This window comes from Colossoma macropomum, unplaced genomic scaffold (assembly GCF_904425465.1).
Source record: "Colossoma macropomum unplaced genomic scaffold, Colossoma_macropomum, whole genome shotgun sequence".
Classification (NCBI taxonomy): domain Eukaryota; kingdom Metazoa; phylum Chordata; class Actinopteri; order Characiformes; family Serrasalmidae; genus Colossoma; species Colossoma macropomum.
The window spans coordinates 34,493,266-34,518,454 of record NW_023494789.1 but is presented as its reverse complement, the minus strand read 5'-3'; the positions used below and the strand labels follow the sequence as shown (position 1 = coordinate 34,518,454).

General features: G+C 39.9%; 2 protein-coding genes across 2 annotated transcripts; both read right to left on the bottom strand.

Moving 5' to 3' along the window:
* Positions 1-1,266: 1,266 nt before the first annotated feature.
* Positions 1,267-13,851, bottom strand: st7l (suppression of tumorigenicity 7 like). Its single transcript, XM_036571094.1, has 15 exons — positions 13,667-13,851; positions 13,074-13,156; positions 12,737-12,896; positions 11,784-11,838; positions 11,544-11,659; positions 11,357-11,435; positions 9,528-9,616; positions 9,332-9,432; positions 9,084-9,198; positions 8,919-8,991; positions 8,638-8,740; positions 5,480-5,630; positions 4,734-4,826; positions 4,493-4,632; positions 1,267-1,485 (listed from the first exon to the last, which is right to left on the bottom strand). Exons 1-15 carry the CDS (start codon positions 13,833-13,835, stop codon positions 1,390-1,392), a joined length of 1,623 nt encoding a protein of 540 aa, XP_036426987.1. The 5' UTR covers positions 13,836-13,851; the 3' UTR covers positions 1,267-1,389.
* Positions 13,852-14,846: 995 nt separating this feature from the next.
* On the bottom strand, positions 14,847-24,882 carry capza1a (capping actin protein of muscle Z-line subunit alpha 1a). Its single transcript, XM_036571093.1, has 9 exons — positions 24,823-24,882; positions 20,994-21,057; positions 20,628-20,679; positions 20,004-20,061; positions 19,349-19,555; positions 18,992-19,071; positions 17,610-17,760; positions 16,883-16,945; positions 14,847-16,691 (listed from the first exon to the last, which is right to left on the bottom strand). Exons 1-9 carry the CDS (start codon positions 24,859-24,861, stop codon positions 16,551-16,553), a joined length of 855 nt encoding a protein of 284 aa, XP_036426986.1. The 5' UTR covers positions 24,862-24,882; the 3' UTR covers positions 14,847-16,550.
* Positions 24,883-25,189: the final 307 nt, after the last annotated feature.

Sequence of the window (25,189 nt, the reverse complement as noted above, 5' to 3'; positions counted from 1 at the left end):
TTAGGTTCCATTTTCCCCTCTTCTTACCATGGCTGCAGTAAACAAACTTGTGATGGTGTCTAATGACACACATCTTCCTGCCTTGAAGGAACTTGTCAACTTGTCTGTTGTGGTTGTTGTCCAAGGACATTGGCCTCTTGATACAGCGTTTGTTTGTAAACAGACCTTTGAATAAATATTACCCTGTGTGAGATCCAGCACGCACATCCTCCAGTTACTATGATCCTTTCACCCTCTTTTTCCCCCATCCATGTGTCCTCTCCTCTCATTCCTCCCTTTCTGCAAGCTTACAGAAGACGGCCATGCTCTTTAACCCACTCTGTAAGGCACTCGCTTATGGAGGACTGCCAGAAAAAGCAGGTGGTGCAAAGACCTTTGATGCCATGTGCATTTTTCTCATACACATCTCAGCACATCAAAGGAGCTCTATCCAGATAAAGGATATAGCACAGTGCATGTCTGGGCCATACACAGGCTTAAAGGAGTGTTTTCCATTGACTGTCATTAATTATGAACAAAAAGAACACTACTTAGTAATTAGTAACTAAGATAAAACCCATATTCCGTGGTTGTTTATACACTATGTTCTGCATTTCTGATCCAAGTTCTTCACATACTGGTGACAAAGTCTTTTTTTGCATGAACATTCCTTCTGAACTGCTAAGATAGCAAAACTTTCATGAAATCTTTAGGTAAGATTACAACTACATAAGATTTAAAATGACATAACTGACAAGCCCAGTAATAACTAAGGGTTTAGGGGATAAAAGAGCAGGTTTAGGGTCAATTTTCCTGTTTTGTAAGGCCAGATTACGTATTTATGTATTTTTCAAGTCTGAAACTAACTGAACACTTCAGTGCATCTCTAGATATACAGTGGAAAGGAGTGGCCTTCCTGGCTTGATCCTGTAAAGCAGAGAGTCAGACGCTGGGCTACATACAGCAGTTGTTCGTGAGACCTGCTAAAAACACTCTGCTGATTTACTGCTTCTGCGAATCCTCAGTGTATATAAGGGCAGCAAGCTCTGCCAGCTATTGCTATGGCATGATGCCTCAGCTCTATATCACTGTAGTCGCCCCCCCCCCTTATAGCCACGGCAGGGAAATGTAAATGGGATTATCAGCGGCCACAGCATGAAGTTCGAGACAAGTGTTCTAAGCAATATGCATGAAAAACATTTACAGATGGAGTTCCACACAGTGAGAATGTGGCGCAGTGGAGGGACCACAGCAAAAAATCTATTGAGAACACAGGCAACCCTCAAAGACAATGGTTGATTCATTTTATTACTGTCAGTACGGTCTGTAAATGAGCTTCTTAGCACATTTAATGCTACACATACAGTAGATTTGCATCAGGATGTCTGTGTGTATGTGAGGAGCTTGGAGTTAGATTCTTGTCAGTTGGTACCAAAGGCAAGAAGGCATAAAATTCTCCATCTTGTCTGCAAAAAAGCCCAGTGGTGCGAAGAGGGTACTGAAGAACTGTAAAAAAGCAAAACAGCAACAAAGAGACAGAAAAATAAATAAATAAATGTAAAGAGGTAAGAGATACAGACAGAGATTAAAGAGATTAGAAATCGCTCAGAAACATGACTTTTATATGTTTTGTTACATTCTGTATTTTTGAGCTTATTCAGACTTTTTAGTGTAGTTCATTTAGATTATGTTGGACTTAGGACATTTGATCTCAGGATGGATGCTGCAATTCCAACAGCCTCTTCAACCATTTGAAAGTGTATTTGTCCACACATCACAGCTCCTTGTTTATGGCCAATCCTCATTCTAGATCGGGGGTCAGCAACATGCGGCTCTTTTACTGTCTTGTTGCGGCTCCACAACAGAATTAGATTTTTAGATAAAATTAAAATCATCCTCCTTTGCAGTAAAATAAAGCTCTGCTGATCGTTCGAACAGTTTTAACAATAAATGGTCTTAAACATTGGAGTTAATGTAGAACTGCTAATTCACCAACCTTAACCTTGAAGGTTGGCATGCAGACTGCTAGTAACCATAGCAATGCAGACAACAGTCCTGCCTAGCTAGAAGCTAACGAAAAGACAAAGAGAAAGATTTAAGATGAACATCGATAATTTGAAGATGAATGGACTCGTTTGCATTTATTAGCACTCCAGCTGGTTTCCTGATGCATTTAATCTGCGACGAGAAACTGTCAAACACTAAAAAGTCACAAAGCTGAAGCTTCTCATTCGCCAGCCTCTCGTTTTTCCTGTTCCACCTTAAATGGTGCAGCGTTCTAGTGCCTCAGGCACCATTTAAGGTGGAACGGGAAAATTCGAACAAGATGCTGGTGAACGAGGAGATGACTTCAGCTTCGTGACTTTAGTGTTTGACAGTTTCTCGTTGCAGATTAAATGCATCAGGAAACTAACTGGAGTGCTTATAAGGCAAAGAAACTGTTCTGCTTTTGTAAAAGGTTTCCTGCCGGAGATGCAAGAAAACCAGCTATTGCTAAGCTAAAGCTTAAAGCAGAGCAAAGTAAGTCTGTGTTTTTGTTTATATTAAATTTGTTAGCCTATACTAGCACATTAGCACATACTGATACATATTTATAGCCAAGATGGTGAAATGGACATAAACTGTTGTGGCTCCCAAGCTGGTTTGATTTTTGCTGAAAGGACAAAATGGCTCTTCTTAATATTTGGGTTGCCGACTCCTGTTCTAGACATTCTAGTGCTTGACGTCGCCTAACCACCTAGAATTGCACAAAGACTATACTTCTTTCTCTATTATCAGAGGACACTTTGCTGTGTAAGACTCTGATGTGGGCTGCTCTCCTCCAGTGGCCACCTGTATTCGCAAATACATTTCCATCAATCTATAAGCTGCCTGCGTTCATGGTGAAGCTCTCGAGATACTATTTAAAACTGTCTTAACAGTTTTAAAGTTTAAAAGGTGAGGGAGTGAAATTATGTAGGGTACACTAATCACTGATGACAGTCACTGCGCATGCTGCTACTTCTATGCAAACAGAATAATATAAATTGAACTATGCTTCTGATTCCTATATACACCAGCAGTTAGTAAAGTATAAAAAAGAACTTGCAATTTTTCAAGACGATTCAATGTTCAAAATGTAGTAAATATTTCGTAAAAGTGATTGAGTTTGCGCCTCTGAACACTACAGTTTGAGTCATAGCTCAAGAGGGGCGCAGGCCAGACACAAACATTAGGGAAGCACTCCTCCGAGCTCGGGCCAACACGCAGCTCCATAACTGCAAGCTGGCGTGGAAACACGCATCTGAAAAGCGTTTGCAGGCCCACAGTTCAGTCCACCATAAACAAGCGCTTAATGTGTTTATGAAGCAATATGTTTCACGGTTCAGCAGATGTTTATGACGGAATATGGGAAAGGAAGTTTGAAATGCGGCGGCGGCGGCAGAAAGGGAGGGAAAATGGCGATGGTCGGCGTTGGAGCTGGAGAGGTATCATCCATTTTAACGCAGATCCAGGAAATAGATAGAGGTAATGTAAATATGTGTTGTAACATGACAAATGAGGATGACAAAAAGATAGAGGCCATCGAGATTTGGTGTCCTTATATTGCTTAGTTTATTACTAGAACAAATTAGAATATTACTCCACATGGACAGTGCCATTTTTGGAGCAGGCGGCGAACTGTGTGCGTGTGCATGTTTGTTCTTAGAGCGGACATCAAACCGCACACGTGTGAGTGCGTATGTGTGTCACGGAGTGCAATGGAGAAAGCTTGATCTGAACAATCTGTGTCAATGACAAACTCTCTTGGTCAGTCCTTCCGAAAAACAAGTAGCTACTAGTGCATGCAAAGCAAGGCAACATACGAAACAACTCAGTGACAGATCATCAACAACAGAGGGAAACAAACAATAAGAGGCCAGTGTTCAGTCACGGCATGTGCGGAGCAGCCACTCATGAGACTAAAGGATGGCCGGTGAGCAGTCTGCGGCCATTCCTAGTCTGGAGGACATTTAAAAGGCCTGGCCAGAGAGCTCTGCTTTTCCTCACCTCTCCTCCTCTCTCCCTACCTCATTCACTTGTTTCTTGCCGAGTGTTACACTAAGCAGACTCTGGCCTCAGCCGTAAATGCTCTGTCTATGTGGAGTCTTTCCCAAAACAAAAGCCTCTAAAGAGAGGCACCAGTGCATGGGTGTATTTACAGAGTCTAAAGCAGGCTCATAGATAAAGACCTAATAAAAGATGGAGACTGTTCTCAGAATATGCACCCAATCATCTTAGAGACCATGAATTGATACAACTGTGCTCACTTGATTTTGGATAGTGAACACTGCTGAGCTTCTGCAGATGAGGAGTCAGCCTTGACTGCACGGTCCAAAAGTGTATTTTGTTCTTTATATCTCATGTCAAACAAAATGTGAATTTTCGATTTAATATTTAGGGCCATCTAATCTGTCTGCACTGAAATTTGAACATGAGTCAAAATGCAGGGAGAGAAACAAAAATTTACTCTACCAGTGCAGTTCAGACTTACGGCTTTGACAAAGACACCCATAAGGTCAGGGAACTGGTGTGTGAGCATGGCTAGCATGGCAGTGAAGGAGCACAAGCCTGCTGTGAACAGGATAAAGAATGGCAGCTCTTTCTTCGGGTAGACTGACACCTCATGGAATGCTGTGACAGAGAAAGAGAAGCAATTTTTCACATTTAGCATGTGAACCTAAATAACTAAGCTAAATGATGCTGCTATTCCAAAATAAAGAGGGCATACTCACAGGGCAGTAGCTCTCTGTCTGCTGTCTCTGTGCAGCCTGGGTATGGGTAGAAGAGATGACCTTTCTCCAGGGGGTATGGTATGATCCGGAATGCTGGAAAGTAGAAAAGATAAACCTAATATAAATCAAGGTATATACTGGATTCAAGACAGCTAGTTTTCATGGTTACATTCAGGCCTACTGATTGATTCACAATGTTAGATTTAAATCGAAGCCGAAATATTTTTTTCCTCCTCCTCTGTTTCTGGCAGCAGTATTTAAGTGACTCAATATCTGAAAATTTATAACTCAATTATTACTTATTTTCTCAAAATATTAGCTCAAAATAATGACTTACATGGTCAAAATGTTGATAAACTATGTGAAAGTCATGACGCATTTTCTCAAAAATGTAACTTTTGTTCTTTCAGAGTTATTCCTATGGTATACAAGTAATTATTTTGAGACACTACATCAAAATTTTGAGAAAATAAGTCATTATTTTGATTGCAAACCAGGATTTTGACATACTCTTGCCAAGAGAGAACACAGGCACACTGTCTTTTCCTTTCCTTGTGAGCATTGGCTTCCATAGTTTTAAAAACATAACGTAAATCTTCTCTTTAGGGCATTTAGGGAAGTGATTTTAGTTTATATAATATAACTACAAATAAAAATATATGAATATTTCTACTGAGTGTGTAGACAGGGCACGTGTGTGTCTATGACTGATACTCCTCTGCATGTTTGTGTACATGTGTACATACTGCCTTCCCAAGTGCAGTGCAGCAGGTTGAGCGCTCCCTCTGCTCGTTTCCAGTGCTGCAGGTGGAAGAACGCATATGCCACTGCTTCACTATCGCCTCTCTTCAGAATATGCTCTGGAGGCAGTATTAGACTCTTCATCTCTAAAAGATACTGTAAACACACACACATACTTAGATTACTGTTCAAAGGTTTGGAATCACCAGTTAAAGGATTTTGTTGGTGATACATAAAATACAGTCAGTATTGATGTATGATTCTTAACTTATGCTTCTAATTTATAGGTCTGAAACAATTTGAATGAAGGTAAGAAATAAGAACTTTTAGAGTGTAATGACAGAGAAAACTATATAGCATTGAGAATAAAATTAACATTCAGCTCAGACTGTGTGTCAGCATATCTTAGTGTGAGAAGAGACTGTAGAAAGGGAGAAAACTCTTGGGCTAGAGTTCTGGGTGGCTTCTACTTCAAGCTAGAAGGCTAGGCCCCCTACTTAATGAACAGAGGTAGAAGAGATAGGACTAAGAAACAGGGAGGAGATGGGGTGGTGATGGGGTGTGAAAACTTTGTCAGTGGAAATCAAAGGTCGGGATGGAGAATATACAGGATGTTACATTTGAAGCAGGAGGAGCCTCAGGCATGGTACTCCTTCCAAACTTAAGTTACTTTATAATCCCATTTCACAGTAATTCTGAGACAAGAAATTATATATAACTTCTTGCTGTTCCCAAAACATTTTAAACTGTGTATAAACTATTAGTGTCCAATTTGGTGACTGGGTCATAAAGAATATTCAATAATAACTAATACAGTGCAGGTTGAATTACAACTATTAATATGACTGTGATTCATATGAAATGATTTAACTTTTGGAGAGTAGTGTACAGGCCAAAGTGTTACTGCACCATGACATAATATTCTAAGGACACTACACTGACTGTTGTTCAGTGTGGAATCTGTTTGTATTTGCAGGGCTTTCTCTATGTGTGTGTGTGTGTGTCTTTCCGAACGTAGCCCCTAGCTCTAGGCCCCTGCAGTGTATGGTGTTGGGGGACAGGACAGTGGGATTAAATGGGTTTAGCTGCAGGGTAACCTTCCCAAACCTCCATGTCTGTGACCACAGACCAGGGTTCTGGGACTCCAGTGAGCAAGGAGCTCATTCTCCCCACTGGGAGTAACACACACAATCAAAATGCCCCTCTCAGATTCTTAAATGTCCTTTTTTATGGCTCCAGTGTGCCCATCTGCCCTATCTAGCTTGGTGCTTACCGCTGGCATTAGACCGGCAGCTGTCCTTGGTGGCATCCCCTGGCACACAGACACTCCCTTAGTCCTTTGAAGTGGGGATAGAATGTCAGTGCTGGTGCCTTTTATGTGGGGGTTTCTCCTAAGCCAGTGTTTCTCAGCTAAGCCTCTGTCTGAATCTCATGCTACTCGTAACCCTTTCACTTGGTCAAACCAGTGAGCTTGCACTCCAGAACGTGCAGGCAAACTCAACAAAGCGAATGTCCAATGTCAGGCAGTCAGTACTGTAAATATGCACGCTGAGTGTTCCATGTTTGTCTTATTGTACTACTATAATAGTCATTTATCACATTAAACCTACACCACACAAGAATAATAGGGATGCACAATGATATCACAGTTAAATCAGTATCATCAAACAACAGCTTAAAGATATCATTAATGCACCAACATTGACAGATTTGTGTATGAAAAATACTGGCTACTGGCATCGGTCCACAATTCCCATATGGGTGCATCCCTAGAAAATATTGTTTTACAACCAAAAATTCACTCCTACAATAGTGCATAGCATTACAGAGTACATGCAGCTGGGAAAGACTCACCGAAAGCATTAAGACAAACCGAAAAGTATGTCACATCTCCACTCTGCTGTGCAGACATACAGGCATCCTGGCACATGAAAGTCCAGGTGTGTGCATGCATGTATGTGGGGGGTATTCACCTCAGACAGGTGTACTTTGTAGTCAGATCCAGTGTGTCTGGGGCTGGACCATGTAGGTGTGGGTGTGCGTGTGTGTGACGGGGATGGGCAAGTTGGAGCCAAATACAGAGAGAAGTGGAACATGAGGGCTTTAGAGTGGTTAACTGTCTTGAAATGGACCAGTTTAAAAGGAAAACAAAGAGGATCGTTTTTGCTGTTTTTGGGCCAGCTGTTTAACCACTGTATTTTGTAATGTAAAACTCAAACTGAACAGTTACTCTCCGCAATCTGACTGTGTTCATCAAGTTCAGCTCATCACAATTCAACAGCAGCACCTAGTGGCGTTCTGTGAACTAGGCTGTGGACATCTTTTAGGGACAGTCTAGCATTTCTTCAGCACTTTCATAGTTCTTTCAGTTGCTGCTCTGCTGACAGTTTTGGGTGGGCTGCTTATTTATTTATTTTTTTAGAAGAGAATAAACAGTGATGGCAACTAAAATCTCTGAGAGATTCCAGCTCTGGAGGGCTGTGGCACTGTCCTTGGTACCTGTTTTGACTTCTACCTAATTGAACACCTCTGGTTTAACTGATAAGTTAATGGACAAAGAGTTGAATTTGGTATGTTAGAAGTGGGAAATCACCATGTCATGAGTGTGACACTTCTGGTGTAGATTATATGATCTCTAAAGTTGGTGTTCCAAACCTGATACGTTTTGTCCTGTGTACATCCTCCTATGTGACATTGGATCCTCTAAATTACAAGGTCATTTAGCAAAATATGACTAATGTTACAACGAAGATAACAGACCTGCGCACTGAAACGACACTACACGAAAGTATGTCTATTATTAAACATCAACATTTGTATATGAACACCAGCTACTCAAACTGCAGGCTACCACTGCCAAAGCAAGATAACTAGCAGATCTGTCCTCATGAGGTTGCTCGTTTTGTGATGTCAGCTCAGTGTGCAGCACTGTTAGCCTGCATACAACAATAATCATATTTTGGCTCCTTAATGACGTATTTCAGCGAATTCATCAACATTCGAAGGAAAAACAAACATATGGCAAAACATATTGGATTTGGAGCAGTTTTTTAACCACAGGACACGATAGCAGCAATTTTCTTATAGAAAAAAAAACAGCATCACGTTGACTACAGAATGCTGACAACTTCAAGGTCTATGAGAATGGGGAAGTATGTCTAACCTTTGGTACATGTGGGTTGAACTCCACAGCTCTGTGTATGGCCTCCACTGCATTCATCTCTGCAGTGCTAAGACCTCGCCGAGAAGCTGCCTCGGGCGAAAACCTGGAGCATTAACGCAAACACACACACATACACATGGTTACTCTCTGCAAATCTCATTCTTACTTACCTTACAAGATAACACAACTGGTTATGTTAATGAGTTAGGTTAATTCTGGGAAGAGTACAGTTCATTGAGAACACACAGCGTTCACACACAACAGATACATTTAACACTTACTTGTCTGACACTGCTCGTGCTTTCAGTAAGGCAGATGTGTAACATATAGTGGCAGATTTTGGCAAGCTGATATCTGTAAGCAGAGAAGAAAATGCCCCTTTCATGTAGCTTGGACATCGTACTTGTAAATCAAATTATGTGTGAATGTATGTTTATTCAGCTCACCATCATATTTTGCTAAGACTGCTTGTACATCTGCGTAGGCCTGTAGTTCCAACAATGCTTCAAGAAGATTCTCATGGATATTTAGCATTCCAAGTAAGGGAAATTCTTTCATTAACTACAGAAAAGACAAACAGAGAACAATCATAAGTCAATTTTTATGGTATGTTTGGTAATTACAAATAATATAGAATCATCAGAAAAAGCCCTTTATTGCAAATCCTGCGTGTAGAGATGCATATTGGTCTTACATCTCTCATCATCTTTACAGCCTCTTTGATGCGTCCCAGTTTCCGGGCACACATGGCCAGTCTGCGTTTGATGTACACCAGAAGATTTGTATCTTTCCCCGCTGAGGGATCGAAGATAAATAACAACATTACCACAAGTAGAATTATCATGTGGGCATGCATATGTGTGTGTGTGTGTTGGGTGAGGTGACTGTACCAAACTTTAGTGCTTGTTTGAATAGCCGCTCAGCTTCTATGATTGTTGTGGCTTCCTCTTCGGCCAGAAGCACATACGCTGCAGCACACCTGAAAATATAAAACACATTTCAAAAGTTTTATTGCTTAAAAACTGCATGCTGTTTCACTTTCACTGCAATGAAATAAAGCATTTCATTGCATGGCATGGGGCTCCCATTGTCTGGCATTTTCCCTTCCAAAACCTAAATCTAAAATACCTTAAACGCTACATTATACAACCAGCCTTGAAAAATGTATGTGTACATTCTATCTAGGACTGGTTAACTGAGTAACCACAGTTACTAATGTCAATCGAGACACAAAATGTCATGCATCCACCAACATTTAATGATGAATGAACAAACACAAATGGTCCAAAATTATCCAAAACAAAATCTTGTTACATTAGCATACACTAAATTAAAACTAGAGATAAAAGATTTTATTATGACAGTGACATTAAGTTGTTGAGGCTGCTTTGTCTAAGCTGAAAGACCGTTGAACACGGAAGGTGCCTGAGCAATTATGTTCAAAATGCTGCAAGGTTTCGTATTTCAGTCATGCCCACATTCCTGGTTTTCACTCCCTGCGTTTGTGTGAAAACAATTAAATGCATTCCTCTCCATAGCTAGAACACAAGTGTCAGTTGCAGGAAAACCTAATGTCAAACAACTGGATATACATGGTGTAATGAAAAACATCACATGGTCTCTCTTTTCACAAAATTCCCTGCTTAATTTACAAAACACAACCTTAACATTGCAACATCTCTCTCACACCATTCACGATTATTGATACTGAGATATCAAGACACCCTGTCACAGAACATTACACACAGCCAGTCGGAGGTAAAAGCACCTCGTTGTTCATTTTGCACCAACACTGCAGGCCCTGTATGACCTATTAAATAAAATGCCATCTGTTTCTGCTCTCTATTTGATTAACGGAAATTAATTCATCATTTTGAATTCTCAAGTCAACTGTTCATTTAAAATTATTATAATCTTAAAATGCATTAACTAAAACCGAAACTGTTTAAGAAAAAGAACACACTTGCGTCATTAATATAGCATACGCAATGAAGACCTCCAACAGAAGCACCACCCTCTAAATGTGTTTCTGCACCCATTTAAACTCAGCATGTTCATCTCCATTAATTACCTTTATGCTTTTTGTCATTATTTTATCATTTATCATTATATCAGGAAATTAGAAACATTGATATCTTTTCCTCACACTCTATATGTTCAAAAGTATCCAGACAATCCTTCTAATTAGTGAATTCAGCTACTTTAAGGTGCACCCTTTGCTGACACAGGTGTTTTACTGCACGCACAATGTGCATGATCTCCATAGAAAAAGACAGAGATGCTCTGGAGCAGCGGCACATAAGTTCAAGGGTACTCATTCCTGATGCCAAGCATTAGCTCAAAGGGTATAAAGCTTCCCAGAACTGGGCTGTGAAGCAGCAGAACTGCATTTTGTGGAGTGATGAATCTCCATCCACTACATTTGGAATTAGTTAATCCTCACAACAATGTTCCAACATCTAGTGTAAAGCCCTGTCCAAAGAGTAGAGTCTGTTACTGCAGCAAATGGGGTGGGGGTCAACTCCCTGTCAATATCCTTGATTTAGAAAAAAAACATAGGACGAGCCAGCGATCACAAACTTTGTGTACACCCTCACAAAGTGTACACTCACATGTCATAACAGAACCAAGTAAATTTACAAACAGAACAGAAACAATCCGGTCAACACAGCAACAAAGTGGATATCAATTAAACCGTTAGAATGCTGAAATGACTCACTCATGGTTGAGCTCGATGGCTTGGTAAGCAGCTCTGATTCGAGCTTGAGGATTCCTCTCTCGCCAGGCCTTCTGCATTACTGTTAGACACACACACACAAACTCAGCTTCTCCAAGAGCAAAGCTTGCATACAATTACCAAGTAAATGTACCCCACAGCTTTATAAGCTGAGGTTGATTAAACTAACCAGAGTCCTCTGGTTTTAGTTGCTGTGTGTCAGAGGTAAAGAAGGTCTGGTGATCTTGTGCTGAAAGGTTCATGTCGTAGTAGGTCAGAGGCTCTTTACCCGTCACCCAGGTGTACCTGCAGAAGAGAGAGTCAAAAAAAGAAGGATGAGATTGGCAGGACTACAGGGACAAATCATGACATAAAAAACTGCATTGTTAACAAACAGTGAACAAACAACACTGACGCAGGGAAATCATACCTGCTGTACTCTGCACCTCTGAAAAGATTCAAAGGGTTCCTCCATACTTTACACTCTGAGAACAGATGTATTATTCAATTAGTGGAAAACATAAAAAGAATGTTTTCGAAAACCATTTGAAACATTTAAATAAACTGTTACAAGTGAACAGGTATGTGATTTTTGTGTGACATTTTAGGCCATAATAAAAAAAATAAACAATGACATGCCGTAATTTGAAACCACAATGACACCTTATATTATCTGTATTTATTGATCTGTACTTATTAAATAAAATTTATATTATTTTTTGTACTGTGCATTATTATTATTATTATTATTATATCATATATTTTTTGTCACAACAAAACTTTGTATCTCCATTTTTGGTGTTTTTTTTGTTTGTTTGTTTTTTTACAGAATTTAAAAAAGTCACCCGCCCTTCATGATTTGTTAAAATTTTATGATGAATGGACCAATAAAAGTTAAGAATGTGCTTCTTTCTCCTGTGAAGTTACCATTAGAGGTAGGTTTTATTGCTACAGTGAAGATGTTCAAATAACTAGCTCATGCTTGTAGATACATGCAGTAGATACAAATAGAATCTTCCTATAGCCAACTAATTTGATCTATTACAGTACTCTGTGTTTACATATAGATGGTAATTGTTTCAAATACAGCCAATAAAAAAAAAAATACCAGATGAGGATGTAAAAATATAAATAAAATGTTAAAATCACTGGCTTTTACTACTATGATTGGATGATCTGAGTTTCCCTCATATACATTAAACCAGACTTTTACATTTAACTTCCAGCTCCCCCCCCGGCCCAAATAGCATTTGATCTTTGACTGTTACTTTGGACAGCAGACGATCTGTACAACCTAAACAGTTCAGGACAGGAATACACTGATGGTATGGAATGCAGTGCAACTGGAGTTGAGAAACACTGCTGTAGGCTATGCATGGCTACCTGAAACGCTGGGTCTTTGCTCCACCTCTCCATTGGCTGAGGAGAAGAGGCCTGCAGAACTGTTGTTCTCCACGCCACCAAGTAGAGGACGCAAGTGACTGACAGAAACCTGCTCAATGAAGGAGGTGCCGTACTTTCTGAAGTACCACCATTCAAATATCTAACAAACAAAAAGAGGGAGTGAGAGAAAGACATTCACATTTCACACAGCTTACAAGCTCATTTCAAAGTAGTCAAAACCACACAGTGATTTTACTTGTGACATCACAACATTTAGTCAATATTTTTGCCCAGAGTTGCAGTGACTAACTTTTGTTAAGACAAAGACAGAGCTTACCAATATAAGACCAGAGATAAGAGAGGAGGTTCCAGTGAGTGCAACATAGAATTTAGGTGTAAGAGTATTTAAAAACATGGATGCTGGAGGAAAAGGAAAGAGGAAAACTGTTAGTACCATATGATACGGACTGTTCTCAGTCATAAAAGACTAGCTAAAAGATGTGCATCCAGTGACAGGTCTACAGGCAGGACTACTTCAGGCAAAGCAAACAAACACCTTGACACATTCATTTTTAATTAACTTACTCCATCTGAAAGACTTCATAAACGCCCCCTGGAACTTATTTCGACCTCTAAGAAGCGGCATTTTCATGATAAGGAGCTGCTCCAAAACACACTCCTGTGACTGACAGCTCCAAAACCCAAACCCCAAGACTCTGAGTTTTAGCATTACGTTAAAACAAACCGTAGCAATTACATCTCACGGGAACTGGCCTGTTCAGTTACACTAAAGCAGCAGCAATTAGCTAGCTAAGCTGAGAGTGGATAACAGCACATGTGTGAAAACAAACTGCAGAAAACTTTGTTAGCAGCTAAGCTAAGTTAGCTCCGTGTATCCAGGGAGCAGCGGGCTCTGTTTCAGCACCTTACCGGCGGTGACGGACTCCTGAAGCTTCAGCGGACTCCGCAGCACGTAAACCATAGTGAGGACCATGGCGAACCAAACTGCACACACGTAGGTCCAGGACCAGGACAGCCAGGACTTTAATTTCTCCGCAAATCCGTGAGATTGGGGATTACTGCTGTTGTCGTCCGCCATTTTTCACCGGATGGCTATAAACAGTAGAATCGCTGGGGAGTGAAGGCTGTAATAGCACCAGCTCTCCACAAGATGGCGGTCAACTCTTACTTATGGGCACGCGGGGAGGGGCGGGGGCGCTGCTCATGAGGTATTATTATTATTATTAAAAACTCGTTTTCGGTTTTATATTTTTCCGCTTTAAGCATCAGATTTAAACTCCTTACAGGGGCGAACAATGTCTTCTGTGCTTCATTTAAAGTAGAAAAAATACTGGAAAAAATATTACTTAAAAAAAGGTACACGTATTCTAAAACACGTATTCTAAGCGGTTTAGAAAATGTGTGTGTGGTTTGATGCGCTGTACACTGGTGAAAACTGTTGTGTTGTCACCAGTGATCAGCAATTTTATTTACTGTCCAAAATGAACCTAAACATATCTACAGTTTTTTTTTATCTTTTTTATATAATGTTGAAAATGGTATATTTGGCGACTATCGTGTACAATTTTTTAAAAAGCTGTTTACCTCCAGTGAGTTCTAACGATCTAATCTTATCTGCAAGTGAGCCAAATGAATTAACTTGAGACGTCCCTCTTTTTTAACTTTATTATTAATTATGTGATCTTCTGATCTATACATGCTTTCCCTCAAAATGCAATTGACTGTTAAAACGTTAAATTTAATAATAAAAAAAACCTTTTCTACTATAGGTGCAAAAGCACATTTTAAACCAAAACTTTTTAAAATAAAAACCATCATAAAACAGGCACTCCACTGTGTATCCGTCACACTTTTGTAGGATAACTTTCTGAGGTAGCTTTTAGATGCATTAAATGTGTCAGACGTCTGGTTCCTATGACCACCATCAATGTGAACAATTCTGACTTGCTAAGTTTCTCTTGAGTGACGTACTTAACATTAAACCACTCTGAATGACTGTTTACATCTTAACAATTTAATTGTGCAAACATACTGAAATAGCAGGGCTTTTTTCAATAAACCTAACAATAAAAAGTCCATAAGCAGTACGTTGGTGCAAATCTCTTTATTCCTCTGGTATCATATTTGTTCATACACTTTGTATAAAATAGTAATAAATGCTTGGGAAGGAGGCAGAGATCAAAAGTAAACTTTGTGTGACTGCATACAGTATACCAGTTTTAGACACCAGGGGGTGACAAACTGACCATTTCCAATCAAACAAACGGGGACGTTAAACGCTACATCCGTAAACTGAAACTGTGGACCACACCAACACAGTGCTGCTTACTTTGGCAAAAACTCCATCAAATGACAGTACATTTACATGATAACACCTGACAAAACACTGTTTTTAGGAGATCCGTTATTGTGCTGACCAAACAAGGTGGGCTGAAAAAGGTATCAAATGTGGACAAGAAAAAGGGAAACCTTTTCAAGGTTTACGCACATTTGACCAGTCAAACAGAGCACACCTCAAAAACGATCTCCAGAGCGTTTAGATACTTTAAGTATTCATTTTTTTCTAACAACCGTGGTATAAGCATCAAGGATTAGGCATGTGTTCATATGGCCTAGACTTCCAGGGGGTAGTTTTCTGGACAGGATTTACATTTTAATAAAGATAATTAAAAATTAACAATTAACCAAGTAACCATGAACATATTTTAGTTTTGCATAACTTGTGCGTGGCTACAGAAAAAAAACTAGCCAAAAAAACAGTTATTATTTAGTAATATGTCCAATAATAGTAAATGAACAACTACTACTGAAAGATTTGGCACAAATTAGGATTACATGAACATGATTGCAAAGGTTATAAATCATATTTAAAAAAATAACAAAAAAATGTAAAAATCAAATGTTGGCATGATCTAGATAATCTGAGACTTGATAATTGTTGCTTTGAGTGCAGTAACAAAATAGTAGAGGCCCAAATTACGCACTTTCAGCTCCAGTACACTAGCACAGGCATTACGGACCACTAGACAGAATCCTGTGCTCACCTACACTACAAAAACCTTCTGGTTCATGACGAAAAGTATCAAGATCTAAGCTATCAGCTCACACAGATGGTATTAGCCTGAAGTGCGAGCAGGACTTCTAAAAGCTCGTTAGATTACAGTTTGGCCTAAGCGTAACTACCACGGACCATTTTCACTGACAAAGGCAGTTCAGTCTGTTCATCTGATCAAGACGAAAGTTCAAGTGCATTTGAAAAGCTCTGGTTTAAAAGGTTTTTATGTAAGAAAGCTAGTTTTAAAATCAAAATCAAATGCTACTCCAAAGCATGTTTCAGAAAATGTGTTCATTAATGGAGATTTTTCATGTCATCAAGAACAAAGTTTACGCTACGTCCAGAAAAGTCCCTCTGAGCACGGTGTGCGTAAGGGGTGATGATCAGGGAGGTGGGGACAAAAACACAAGGATGGGGGAATACATTTCTGACCCTGTGCACTGGTGTTGCAGGAGGTATTTGTTCAACAGCAAGTACTGTTGCTAAACCCATTAGAACAAGCTCACAGCCTTCCGACAATACAGAAAAGGAGGCAGTCTCTTTAGCTGAGGTTAAACCTTGGCTTTTGTAAAATTAAAAAAAAAATTAGAATAAACAAACGAGAGAAACACATTTCTTAGCACACTTATAGGAGCCTGTGCTCTAAGCCTGGCCCCAGCCCCAAGCTCAGGTCTGGGCCCCTCTCAGTTCGTTTCTTGGCTTGTAATGCGAGCAGAGGGTTGGCATGCCGAGTCAGGTCTAAGCGTTTTGCATCTCTTTGCCGATCTTGTAGCTGAGGATCTTGTTCCAATCGATCTTGGTGCGAGTGACGGGAAGCAGCCGGCGTAAGGCTTTAAAGGTGGTGTCCGACATGGTCTGGTAGTTCTCACTGATTGCCGTCTGGAGGAGAAAGAAAGCACTAAACTCTCTTGGTTTCACTGTTTTACACAACAGAGTGCTGTTTTATGACTACTTGTTACAAGGAGGACTGTTATAAATCACATTAGATGAAAATGGATTGTTAACCTGCAAGAAATTCATTATATTCAATTCAGTAGATTTGTTCAGTCAATTCAGTGAGAGTCCCATACCTGGTATTCATTTTCTGCATTTTCAATAACCTTGATAAACTCCTCAGCAGTCTGCTTTGCATTCTGTTTAAACAAACAAGAGGAAAATGCATGATTAAACAGGAAACAATAAACAAGAACAACACAAGTTTAAATGTATGGTTGAAAAGAAAACAATACTTGAAAGAATAAATGATAAAAGAATACTTCAATTGTTTCTTGGCCAATGTCACACTTTCAAACAAACTTCCTCTAGAGAATATATGGGCCCAGAGGAAGTTCAAGAGCTAACCACACTGATAAAGTGTTTGTGAAGCATAAAGCACATAGAGCGGCCTGATGCAGCTGTTCTGCATAAGTTCACAAGTTGCCTTTGTAAATGCCAGTTAAAGAAGAATATGTATTTTTTTTTTTCAACTTTAAGTCCATTATTAGCAACATCAAACAGCTGCTCGTTTGAATATCGGCCTGTATTTCTACACACCCCTGCTCGTTTAGGCTTAAGCTATGCTGCCACTATTTTCAGTGTAGAATCTCCATTGACAGTGCAATTCTGTCAAAGATGTATAGAAAAATGTTACGTAATGTGATAAAACGGGGTATTTAGAGGCAATGTTCAAAGTATATTATGGAAGAGAAAAGACTCTTTCAAGACCTGAGCAGAGTTTAGCGGCTTATGTCGCCATATTCTTAGACAGTAACGATTTCTCTTAACCATTAATACAGAAACCCAGTGGTAGTAACTTACAGAAACAGCAATAGAGTCTTGAACGTCCTTGTGGCTGACCAGCTGCACATTGCCGTCTTCATAGTAATGCACCTGGACTTTCAGCACGCCCACTACCTGAGCCGTGGCCTGAGACACACTGAACTTCCACTCTGACCGGCAGCGGCCATTCCTGCAAATCAGGGTCAGAATTCATTTACGTCACAAAGTATGCTACACATATGAGAAGTCTGTCTTGGTGAGTGCACACACATATGACATGTAATATACTGAACAGAACAAACAAGTACACAGACTATAACAAATGAAAAGAAAAAGAACAGAAGATTTCAACTGAGAATAAACAGATTAAGAAAAAACAGAACTAGAATAAGAGAGTGAATGTGTAAGGAGCTAAAAGAGAAGGATGAGAAGCCAAGCTGTGCATTCATGAGGATCGGCTAACGCTGCATTCATGACAACTGGGAACTTGCAATTTTACAGATGTTACGGAATTGTAACTCCTTAGTGCTCCTAAAAACTCCAGCTTTCCAAGCAGGAGTTATAAGTTACCCTGTGTGCACACCGCTGCTAATAAAAATGGACACTGGTGAGTGTTTCTAGTCAAGAACAGGGGGGCAGCAGGTTTGAGCGAATTGTGTGGTCATGCAAACTACATTTTTAAAGAAAACTGAGCAAGTTTAACCCAGTGCTTAGCCAATAGTCTGTATTTTTTACTACCACTGAAAGAAGACATCAAAAGAAAAACAATGAATTCACAATTTTGAACTTCTAATTTTTACTTCAGCTGACCAGAAACTCTCAGCAGGCTAAACAACTGCACTCAAATTGTTCACATTTGATCAGCATCTGTCTCAGGAAAGCAAATTCTACCTGTGTTTCATTATCTAGGAACTGAACAAAACAGTTAACTTCGCCTATAGCTTAGTTCCTAATGTGGCTATACTAAGCTATTAGTTCACTAAAGTATTACCACTTGGCTAAAATTTCATTGCTGTGATCATAAACTTACTAGAACTTTCTTCTAACACACGTCGCTTTTTATGGAGACCCCAGTAGATTAAAAAAAAACACTACTCAGCACGGTAAACAGAGATACCGCTATAATGGCTGTGATCTGCTTTCCCTCCATGATTTTCATGTAAAACACAATGAAACAAATCCTCAAACGAAACAAATCCTCTTCTTGAAAATGACTCCCAGCTGCTTCACCACTTCCACTTCGTGATGTGCATGCAGGGACATTCGTTACAGTGCATTTTCCTACTTGTAGGTGGGAAACACGCCAGTTTTCACTTGGTCATGAAGCCAACATACCAAACAATGAGTGCAAGAGGTCATGTGTCCTAATTTTGTTTGAAAATTAAGTAATCCAAGTGACACAGATACCAAAATGATCTTACCAGAAGTTTTTGGGTTGAAACTGATGTCCTTCGATGCAGGCAATGATCGTTTGTTGGCCGTCAATAGTTTTCCCATAAACCTACAGGAAATAAGACAGAGACATGACCTACTCAAGCAGTAGCTTTGAACAGGTAATGAAAAACAAATGGCTAGAGGAAAGGGGTGGAAACGTTATTTACAATGAGGCAATAAGAGAAAGTTTGTGAAGCACTAACCATATTATTACTACACCCCCTTGAGAAATACTCTGTGAGTGTTTTGAAATCTGAGGAAAAGAGTGCAGGGAAAAGAATTTGGGAGAAAGATCTAAGACTAGTCTAAAGACCCAGATGGAGAGGAAGCTGGAGCTCACTCACTGTGCACACTCCGGTGGGGTAATGCTCTTTGATGTAGGCCCTCAGTGCAGTGTCGCATGCCTCTCTCCACGGCTCCAAAGCTGCCTCGCCCTCATGAGGCTTTATGTCGCTTGTCTCTTTCCTCAGGTGATCGAATTTAAACGACAGCTTGTTCCGTGGGTCAAAGAAGCGTCCATTTCCCAGGTCTCCATGCTCTGTGATCAACACCTGCAATTTTGATGGAATTTTTAACACAGTATTATTAATTCACCACCTAGATTCATCATTTAGTGAAAAATTAAATGTCCACAATTTTACCACTACTACAAATGTAGTTTCTAATTTGATAGTTGAAATTTTGCTTCTTTAGTTTTGCACTGGAGCAAAGGATAATGTAGTTATTGTAGAGTAATGGAAACATATACCCCACCATTTTTCCATTTGGAGTGGGGAAAATTGTCTAAGGTTTCTTTTTTGCCATACTATTACTTTGAGTCCTTTGGTGACAACTACATTGGACTACACACAGATATACAGACAAGCCCACATTTTCTTGGGCTAAATAAAGTAATAAAGGGCAAAAGCAACTGTGAATTAAGACATTAAAGACATTGTTGGCTTGTGCAATCCTATCATATTTAATGTTTCATTAAACCAATATGAAAGTGTGAATTACCTGATCTTCCTTAAGCTTGGTAGGAGTAAACTGATCCATGTTATACTGGGCAAAGGCACTATTTCATGGAGAGAAAGCAAGTGTTCCACCAGCATTAGGATCTCTGACTAGAGCCAGATTAAACAAACTATTTCAAAATATTTAATCTTAACCCATAACTTTGATAAAAAAGTGTAATTAGCACATCAGAATCTTTCACGCTTCATATCAATTCAAAAACAGGAAGAAGGTGAACTTTTAGCTTTCAAGTGGGACAGAAGTGACCTTTGGAAAAAACCTCCAAAACAAAGAGTACAACTTAATTAAGTGAAACATTTTCCTGTAATAACAGCATGAGAACATTAGTCATGTTGACCTGTAAAGAGCAACACTCATGAATGGATGAGGCTACAGTGCCAACACTGTACTCTGTGTGGGAACTGATCTGTGTAAAGCCATGCTGTTCTAGCAAGAAACCCAAAACTTTCTAAACATAGAAGAGTGAATTTTAGCCACAATTGGAGGAGAGCTTCAATTTACGTCTAAACTTGTTCAGGGTGATTGTGGACCCCAGGTTTATTACAGAGAATACAGCTAAGTAGAGAGTAGTTCTGCATATAGTTTTGTAACAAAGTAAATACTCACTGGGCTGCTCCTTCCCTGAGCAGATTGTCATTGTTGAGCAGTAACCGCACATCTGGAATCACAAAACAGCATTCTCAGTTTAAGTTACGACTGGAACGCTTTATAATGTTATGCAACGTTATTCCCAAAAGCATGATTATCAGTTCCAGTCCTGGGAAAAATTTCAGATATTTCCGTTCTGACACATCCTTTTTTTAACAAATTGATGTGAATTCTGAAGCACTTCATGAGCCAAGTTAGAACCTGAACCACTGCTACACAGTCTTTGGGCAATCACATACACATTTCTCTGCCTAAAGCATAACAGTTTTTCTGAATGAAAAGACTTCCTGCTGAGTCCATATGTAGTCCAAACCCAGTGCTCACCATTGAATACTTCGTTGAACTCTCCTGGTGGAGCATGGATGATAAAATTTGCAGCAATCCGGACCTGGGCAAATATCAGAGAAAGAAAAACAGAAAAAGAAAGAGAGAAAGACTTTAAAACATTTATTATACTTCAAATCAGCTATTTAAAATACTTTTGAGCAATAAATGAAGTCATTCTAACTAGGTCACAGTGGGGTGAGTCTGGAAACCCTGCAGTTTAACTCAGGCCGATAGGACAGTGAGGCGCGCTCTACAGTGTTCAGTTCTTTGGGCCACTCCTTAGAAGGGTGAGGGCTTTTCTTAGCAGCTTAAGCTTAGGGGCCTGGGACACACCCCTCCCCACTGGCACCAAGGTTACAGAAAGCACAGCTCACAGGAAGCGGCCTCAATGTGGCTTCCTTCCAAGGTTTGCAGGAGCAGTCCTCTCTCCCTTCTGTCTTTCTGAGCGTTTCCAAGATCAGTTTTACCTATATACCCACTGTAAGACAGCCCAAAGGATAAAAAACATCCTCAGATCAGAAAAAAGGGCTAACTGTACCAGAAAAATCCCTCCTTTCTAATGTGACTACATCTGCTTTCACACATTCAGCATACTGTAAGAGAAACAAATGGAACGGAACAGGAATCTCACTTTCCTTTCTAAATTAGTGTCAGCAGAGCAGCATTATGCACAGCAGCATTATGCACAGCGGCAGTATGCACAGCGGCAGTATGCACAGCGGCAGTATGCACAGCGACGCAGAAATGCTTAGTTCCTTTCTTTGAATTCAGTCATTTGCTGAGCGACTTTCTCCATTCCTTGCATGGTGTTATTTGACTGGCTGGATCCCTACATCCACACAACACTTTACACCTATGAAACTCTTGATTCTAGGATTTGACCTGGGAATATTTAGGGACGGACAGTAATGAGCTTCTATCTTCAGTAAAGAGTGAAGAGCTTGCTCTTCTGTTTCATCAAAGTGGAAGAGGTAGTTTCTGTAAGATGAATTAGCAAGTTTGGAATCATTTTTTTGTAGACGAGTAGGTTTTCACTAGACCATATGGCCTCTCCCTAGAGCTTTGCTCTTGGTACTGAGATTCTCAAACTTTACTGGACAATGGGTTTCTTAAAGTGGCATGGTAGGCCGAAAGCCTGTTTTTGACTGTGTCACATTAAGGGTTCATAATTGTGTTTTTAAAAATGTCACAAGGCATATCACAATCACAAGACGCAACAAAAAAATCTCAGTATGATATATTCTCCATATTGTGCAGCCCTGGTAGGCAGCAAAATGCAAGCCTTGTTCTGTAAATGCAAGTGAGATGTTGTTCTAAACCACAGACATTTCGAGAACTGGGCTAAGAAGTAGAGCACTTTGATGCTGTAGGTGCCACTGTGACTGGCCCTTATACTATAAGTTCCAATTCTGCAACAGTTTAGTTACTTACAACAAATGACACACTAAAAATCAATTTGCCATCTATTTTTCAAGGCAAGCATGAACATAAATCAATAAGCACTCTAATTTTAAAAGGTTACAGTAACCAGTAAAGCCCAACAAGCTCAGTACGTGGACTTTACCAGTCTAGTTAGCATCCTTGTGTGCATCAATTATGCTACTACAAAGTTTCTGACCTTGCATAATTTATCAGGAGAACCGCAGTAAAACCTCTTCTCATTTAAAAAGTGTTATGAATGAGCTGTTCTTTTAACACAGAGCACTTACACGTACCACAACATTTTAGATAGGACAGACCTAATTAGCCTATTTGCAATCAGTTTTAATTGAAATTAAAGTTATACCTTTTACTAGAGATGGCATCAATCCGATACCAGGAATCCGTATCAAGCTGACACCAGCAGAAATGCTGGATCTTATATCGGATGTAAATAAAAGTGATTCAGTCCTGTAACAAATCTATCCTGGAATACTTCACACGAGACATGTCATGCGTTGTGCACTTCTTTCAGTCGGGTAGTAGAGTGTTTGAGCAGTTTGGACATGATGACCTACTTAAAAATGCTCTTCTTAAATTAAGTGCTTCAATTAAAAATAGCTCATTTTAAAGCTTAGTAGTTTTTAAAGAGAAAAACAAATCTGATCAGCACTGGTCTTGGCCAATACTCAAGGATACACTATCAAAACCAGAGAAAAAAATGGCATCGTAGCCTTTACAGTCTAAAGTTGAATTTGTCTTACAAAAATAGCATAAATAGTTTATGCAAAAAATGCAGAAAAAAAAAATAACAAAAACAACACTAATACTAAAACTGTGAGAAAATTTTAGAATGGGGACCACTACATGTCTATTTTGTGCCTGAATCAGGCTAATAAGTCTGGTTAACTCCCTTTTTTAAGAAGAGGAAGGAAGTCAAAAGTGTTCTGTACAGGCCTAAGGCATTTACTTCCGTGATGCAGTTAAACTGTTTTCAAGCAGCATGAGACGATTTCAAGTTACTTCATCTAAACTAATCTAACTCCAATCCACTTTGAACGCCAAGGTCAACATCACCTTCACTTATCACAATGACAACACACTGAAGTTACATTTACTACAGCCTATATAATAATGAGAGATAGAGAGGTCTATGTTTTAAGATCTAGTGAGTCAGTGCAGTGCTCACTGTTGTCAAAAGGAGAAAAGGTGATTACAGTGTGAAGTAACATCACTGTGGGCTTTCCAAGGCAAAGCATAACTGAAATACCTATGTCTTCCGTCTACTGGTCTCTACATGATGAGTCTAACCACATGACTGTTGCAAGCTTTGCAGCGAAGCGGGGGATCTTCCACCCCGGAAGAGCGAATTGCTTGCAGTGGAGAGCAGGCGGAGGGCGGAGGGGAAACCGCTGGAAGAGCCAAGCGCCTGCCTGCCTGCCTGCAGCAGCACGCCCAGTCAGGGCTGGGTCAATGAGAGCCAGCTGAGAATACAAACAAGGCACAGACGGCAGAGAAATAAACACCACCTTCTGACGACGTATTAAAAACAGCTCCGAGTTAAGTTAGTCTTGCTGACTGGTAAGCACTCAACTCTGCTGCTGTAATGTCACCCCAAAACACAAAAACTATAGCAGAAAGTTGCTTCTAATTACACAAATTTTACGCCAAAGCAAGTTTGTAACTAACAAAGTAACGCGCTCAAATGTCAATGCCATGAAGTTAATGTGGAAATCAATGACTCTTAATCGCCAAGACAACAGCTGAAGGCACGGAAAGAGTAAAATTACATTTACTGGGTTCACAACATAACGTGCAATCGGATAACGTTACACCGTATTGGTATCTATAACCGTAGATAGGTAGGTGATTATACATACACACAGCCAGCCAAAATGCGCTGATACACCCTACCGAATCCCAGATGGTTAGTTAGCCACGCCAGTAATCGACCACTCAAATCAGTTTAAAAAAACAAAAAAACTTGGTTGAAGTTGGCTTTTTATTCGAATTTCCGTTCCACCTTAAATGGTGCAGCCGTTCTGCTCTGCGCCTCTAAGGCGCCAGAATGTAACTCCCGCACTAACCTTAGTTAAGGCGGAACAGAAAATTCCAATACGACTCCGAACTCCAGCTTCGTGCAGTCCTGAGACAACCAGCCAGCACTGCTCATCTGAAAGTCACTTACTTTAATAATGTTAAACTCAATAAAGCTCAATGCCTTCAACACGCATTTCCATACGACTGATAGCTAGCCTCGCAAGCTATGTTCCGCTGCTCGGAGAAAGGCATTCCTAATTACAGTAGTTACAATAAGTCAAGGCCAAAAAGAGCAAACAAAATCCTCTGTCCGCAGAACAGCAATGGGGCGAAATAAGTTGAAAAGTTTAGATTTTTTGCCTCATACCTTCTCTTCTACAGTCAGCTGCTCCTCAACGTCCGCCATCTTGGCTCAACTGGACCAGCCCTGTCGAATTGCATCACGGGAAAATGACGAACAGCGATTTTGATATTTTGTACATATTTTTATACTTTCTAATAACATTCACTGCAGTGGTTTTCATAGCTTAATAATATGAAATATGTATCTTGTTTTCGTAATACCTGCAGTACACACGGTCCGGCGACTCGGTCCGGCTACTCGCAGTGTTAGTTTTTTGTCTTTATGCACTTACAATAGATTCTTACACAAAAGGCATCTTGTGACCGTTTACTGTTTATTGTAAAGGCTCTGAAATACTATTGTCACTTCTGTTCTCTTTTGAAACACGTCT

What these genes read in the sequence shown, in the direction of transcription:
- st7l (XM_036571094.1), bottom strand. Translation starts at nt 13,835, where the DNA reads ATGGCGGACGACAACAGCAGTAATCCCCAATCTCACGGATTTGCGGAG. An exon ending in AGTCTTAGCAAAATATGATG is followed by an intron (nt 8,992 to 9,083) that starts GTGAGCTGAATA and finishes CTCTGCTTACAG; the next exon opens with ATATCAGCTTGCCAAAATCT. An exon ending in GCACTGCACTTGGGAAGGCA is followed by an intron (nt 4,827 to 5,479) that starts GTATGTACACAT and finishes TCTACTTTCCAG; the next exon opens with CATTCCGGATCATACCATAC.
- capza1a (XM_036571093.1), bottom strand. Translation starts at nt 24,861, where the DNA reads ATGGCGGACGTTGAGGAGCAGCTGACTGTAGAAGAGAAG. An exon ending in CTCAGGGAAGGAGCAGCCCA is followed by an intron (nt 20,062 to 20,627) that starts GTGAGTATTTAC and finishes TCCATGAAATAG; the next exon opens with TGCCTTTGCCCAGTATAACA. An exon ending in ACCCCACCGGAGTGTGCACA is followed by an intron (nt 19,072 to 19,348) that starts GTGAGTGAGCTC and finishes TATTTCCTGTAG; the next exon opens with GTTTATGGGAAAACTATTGA.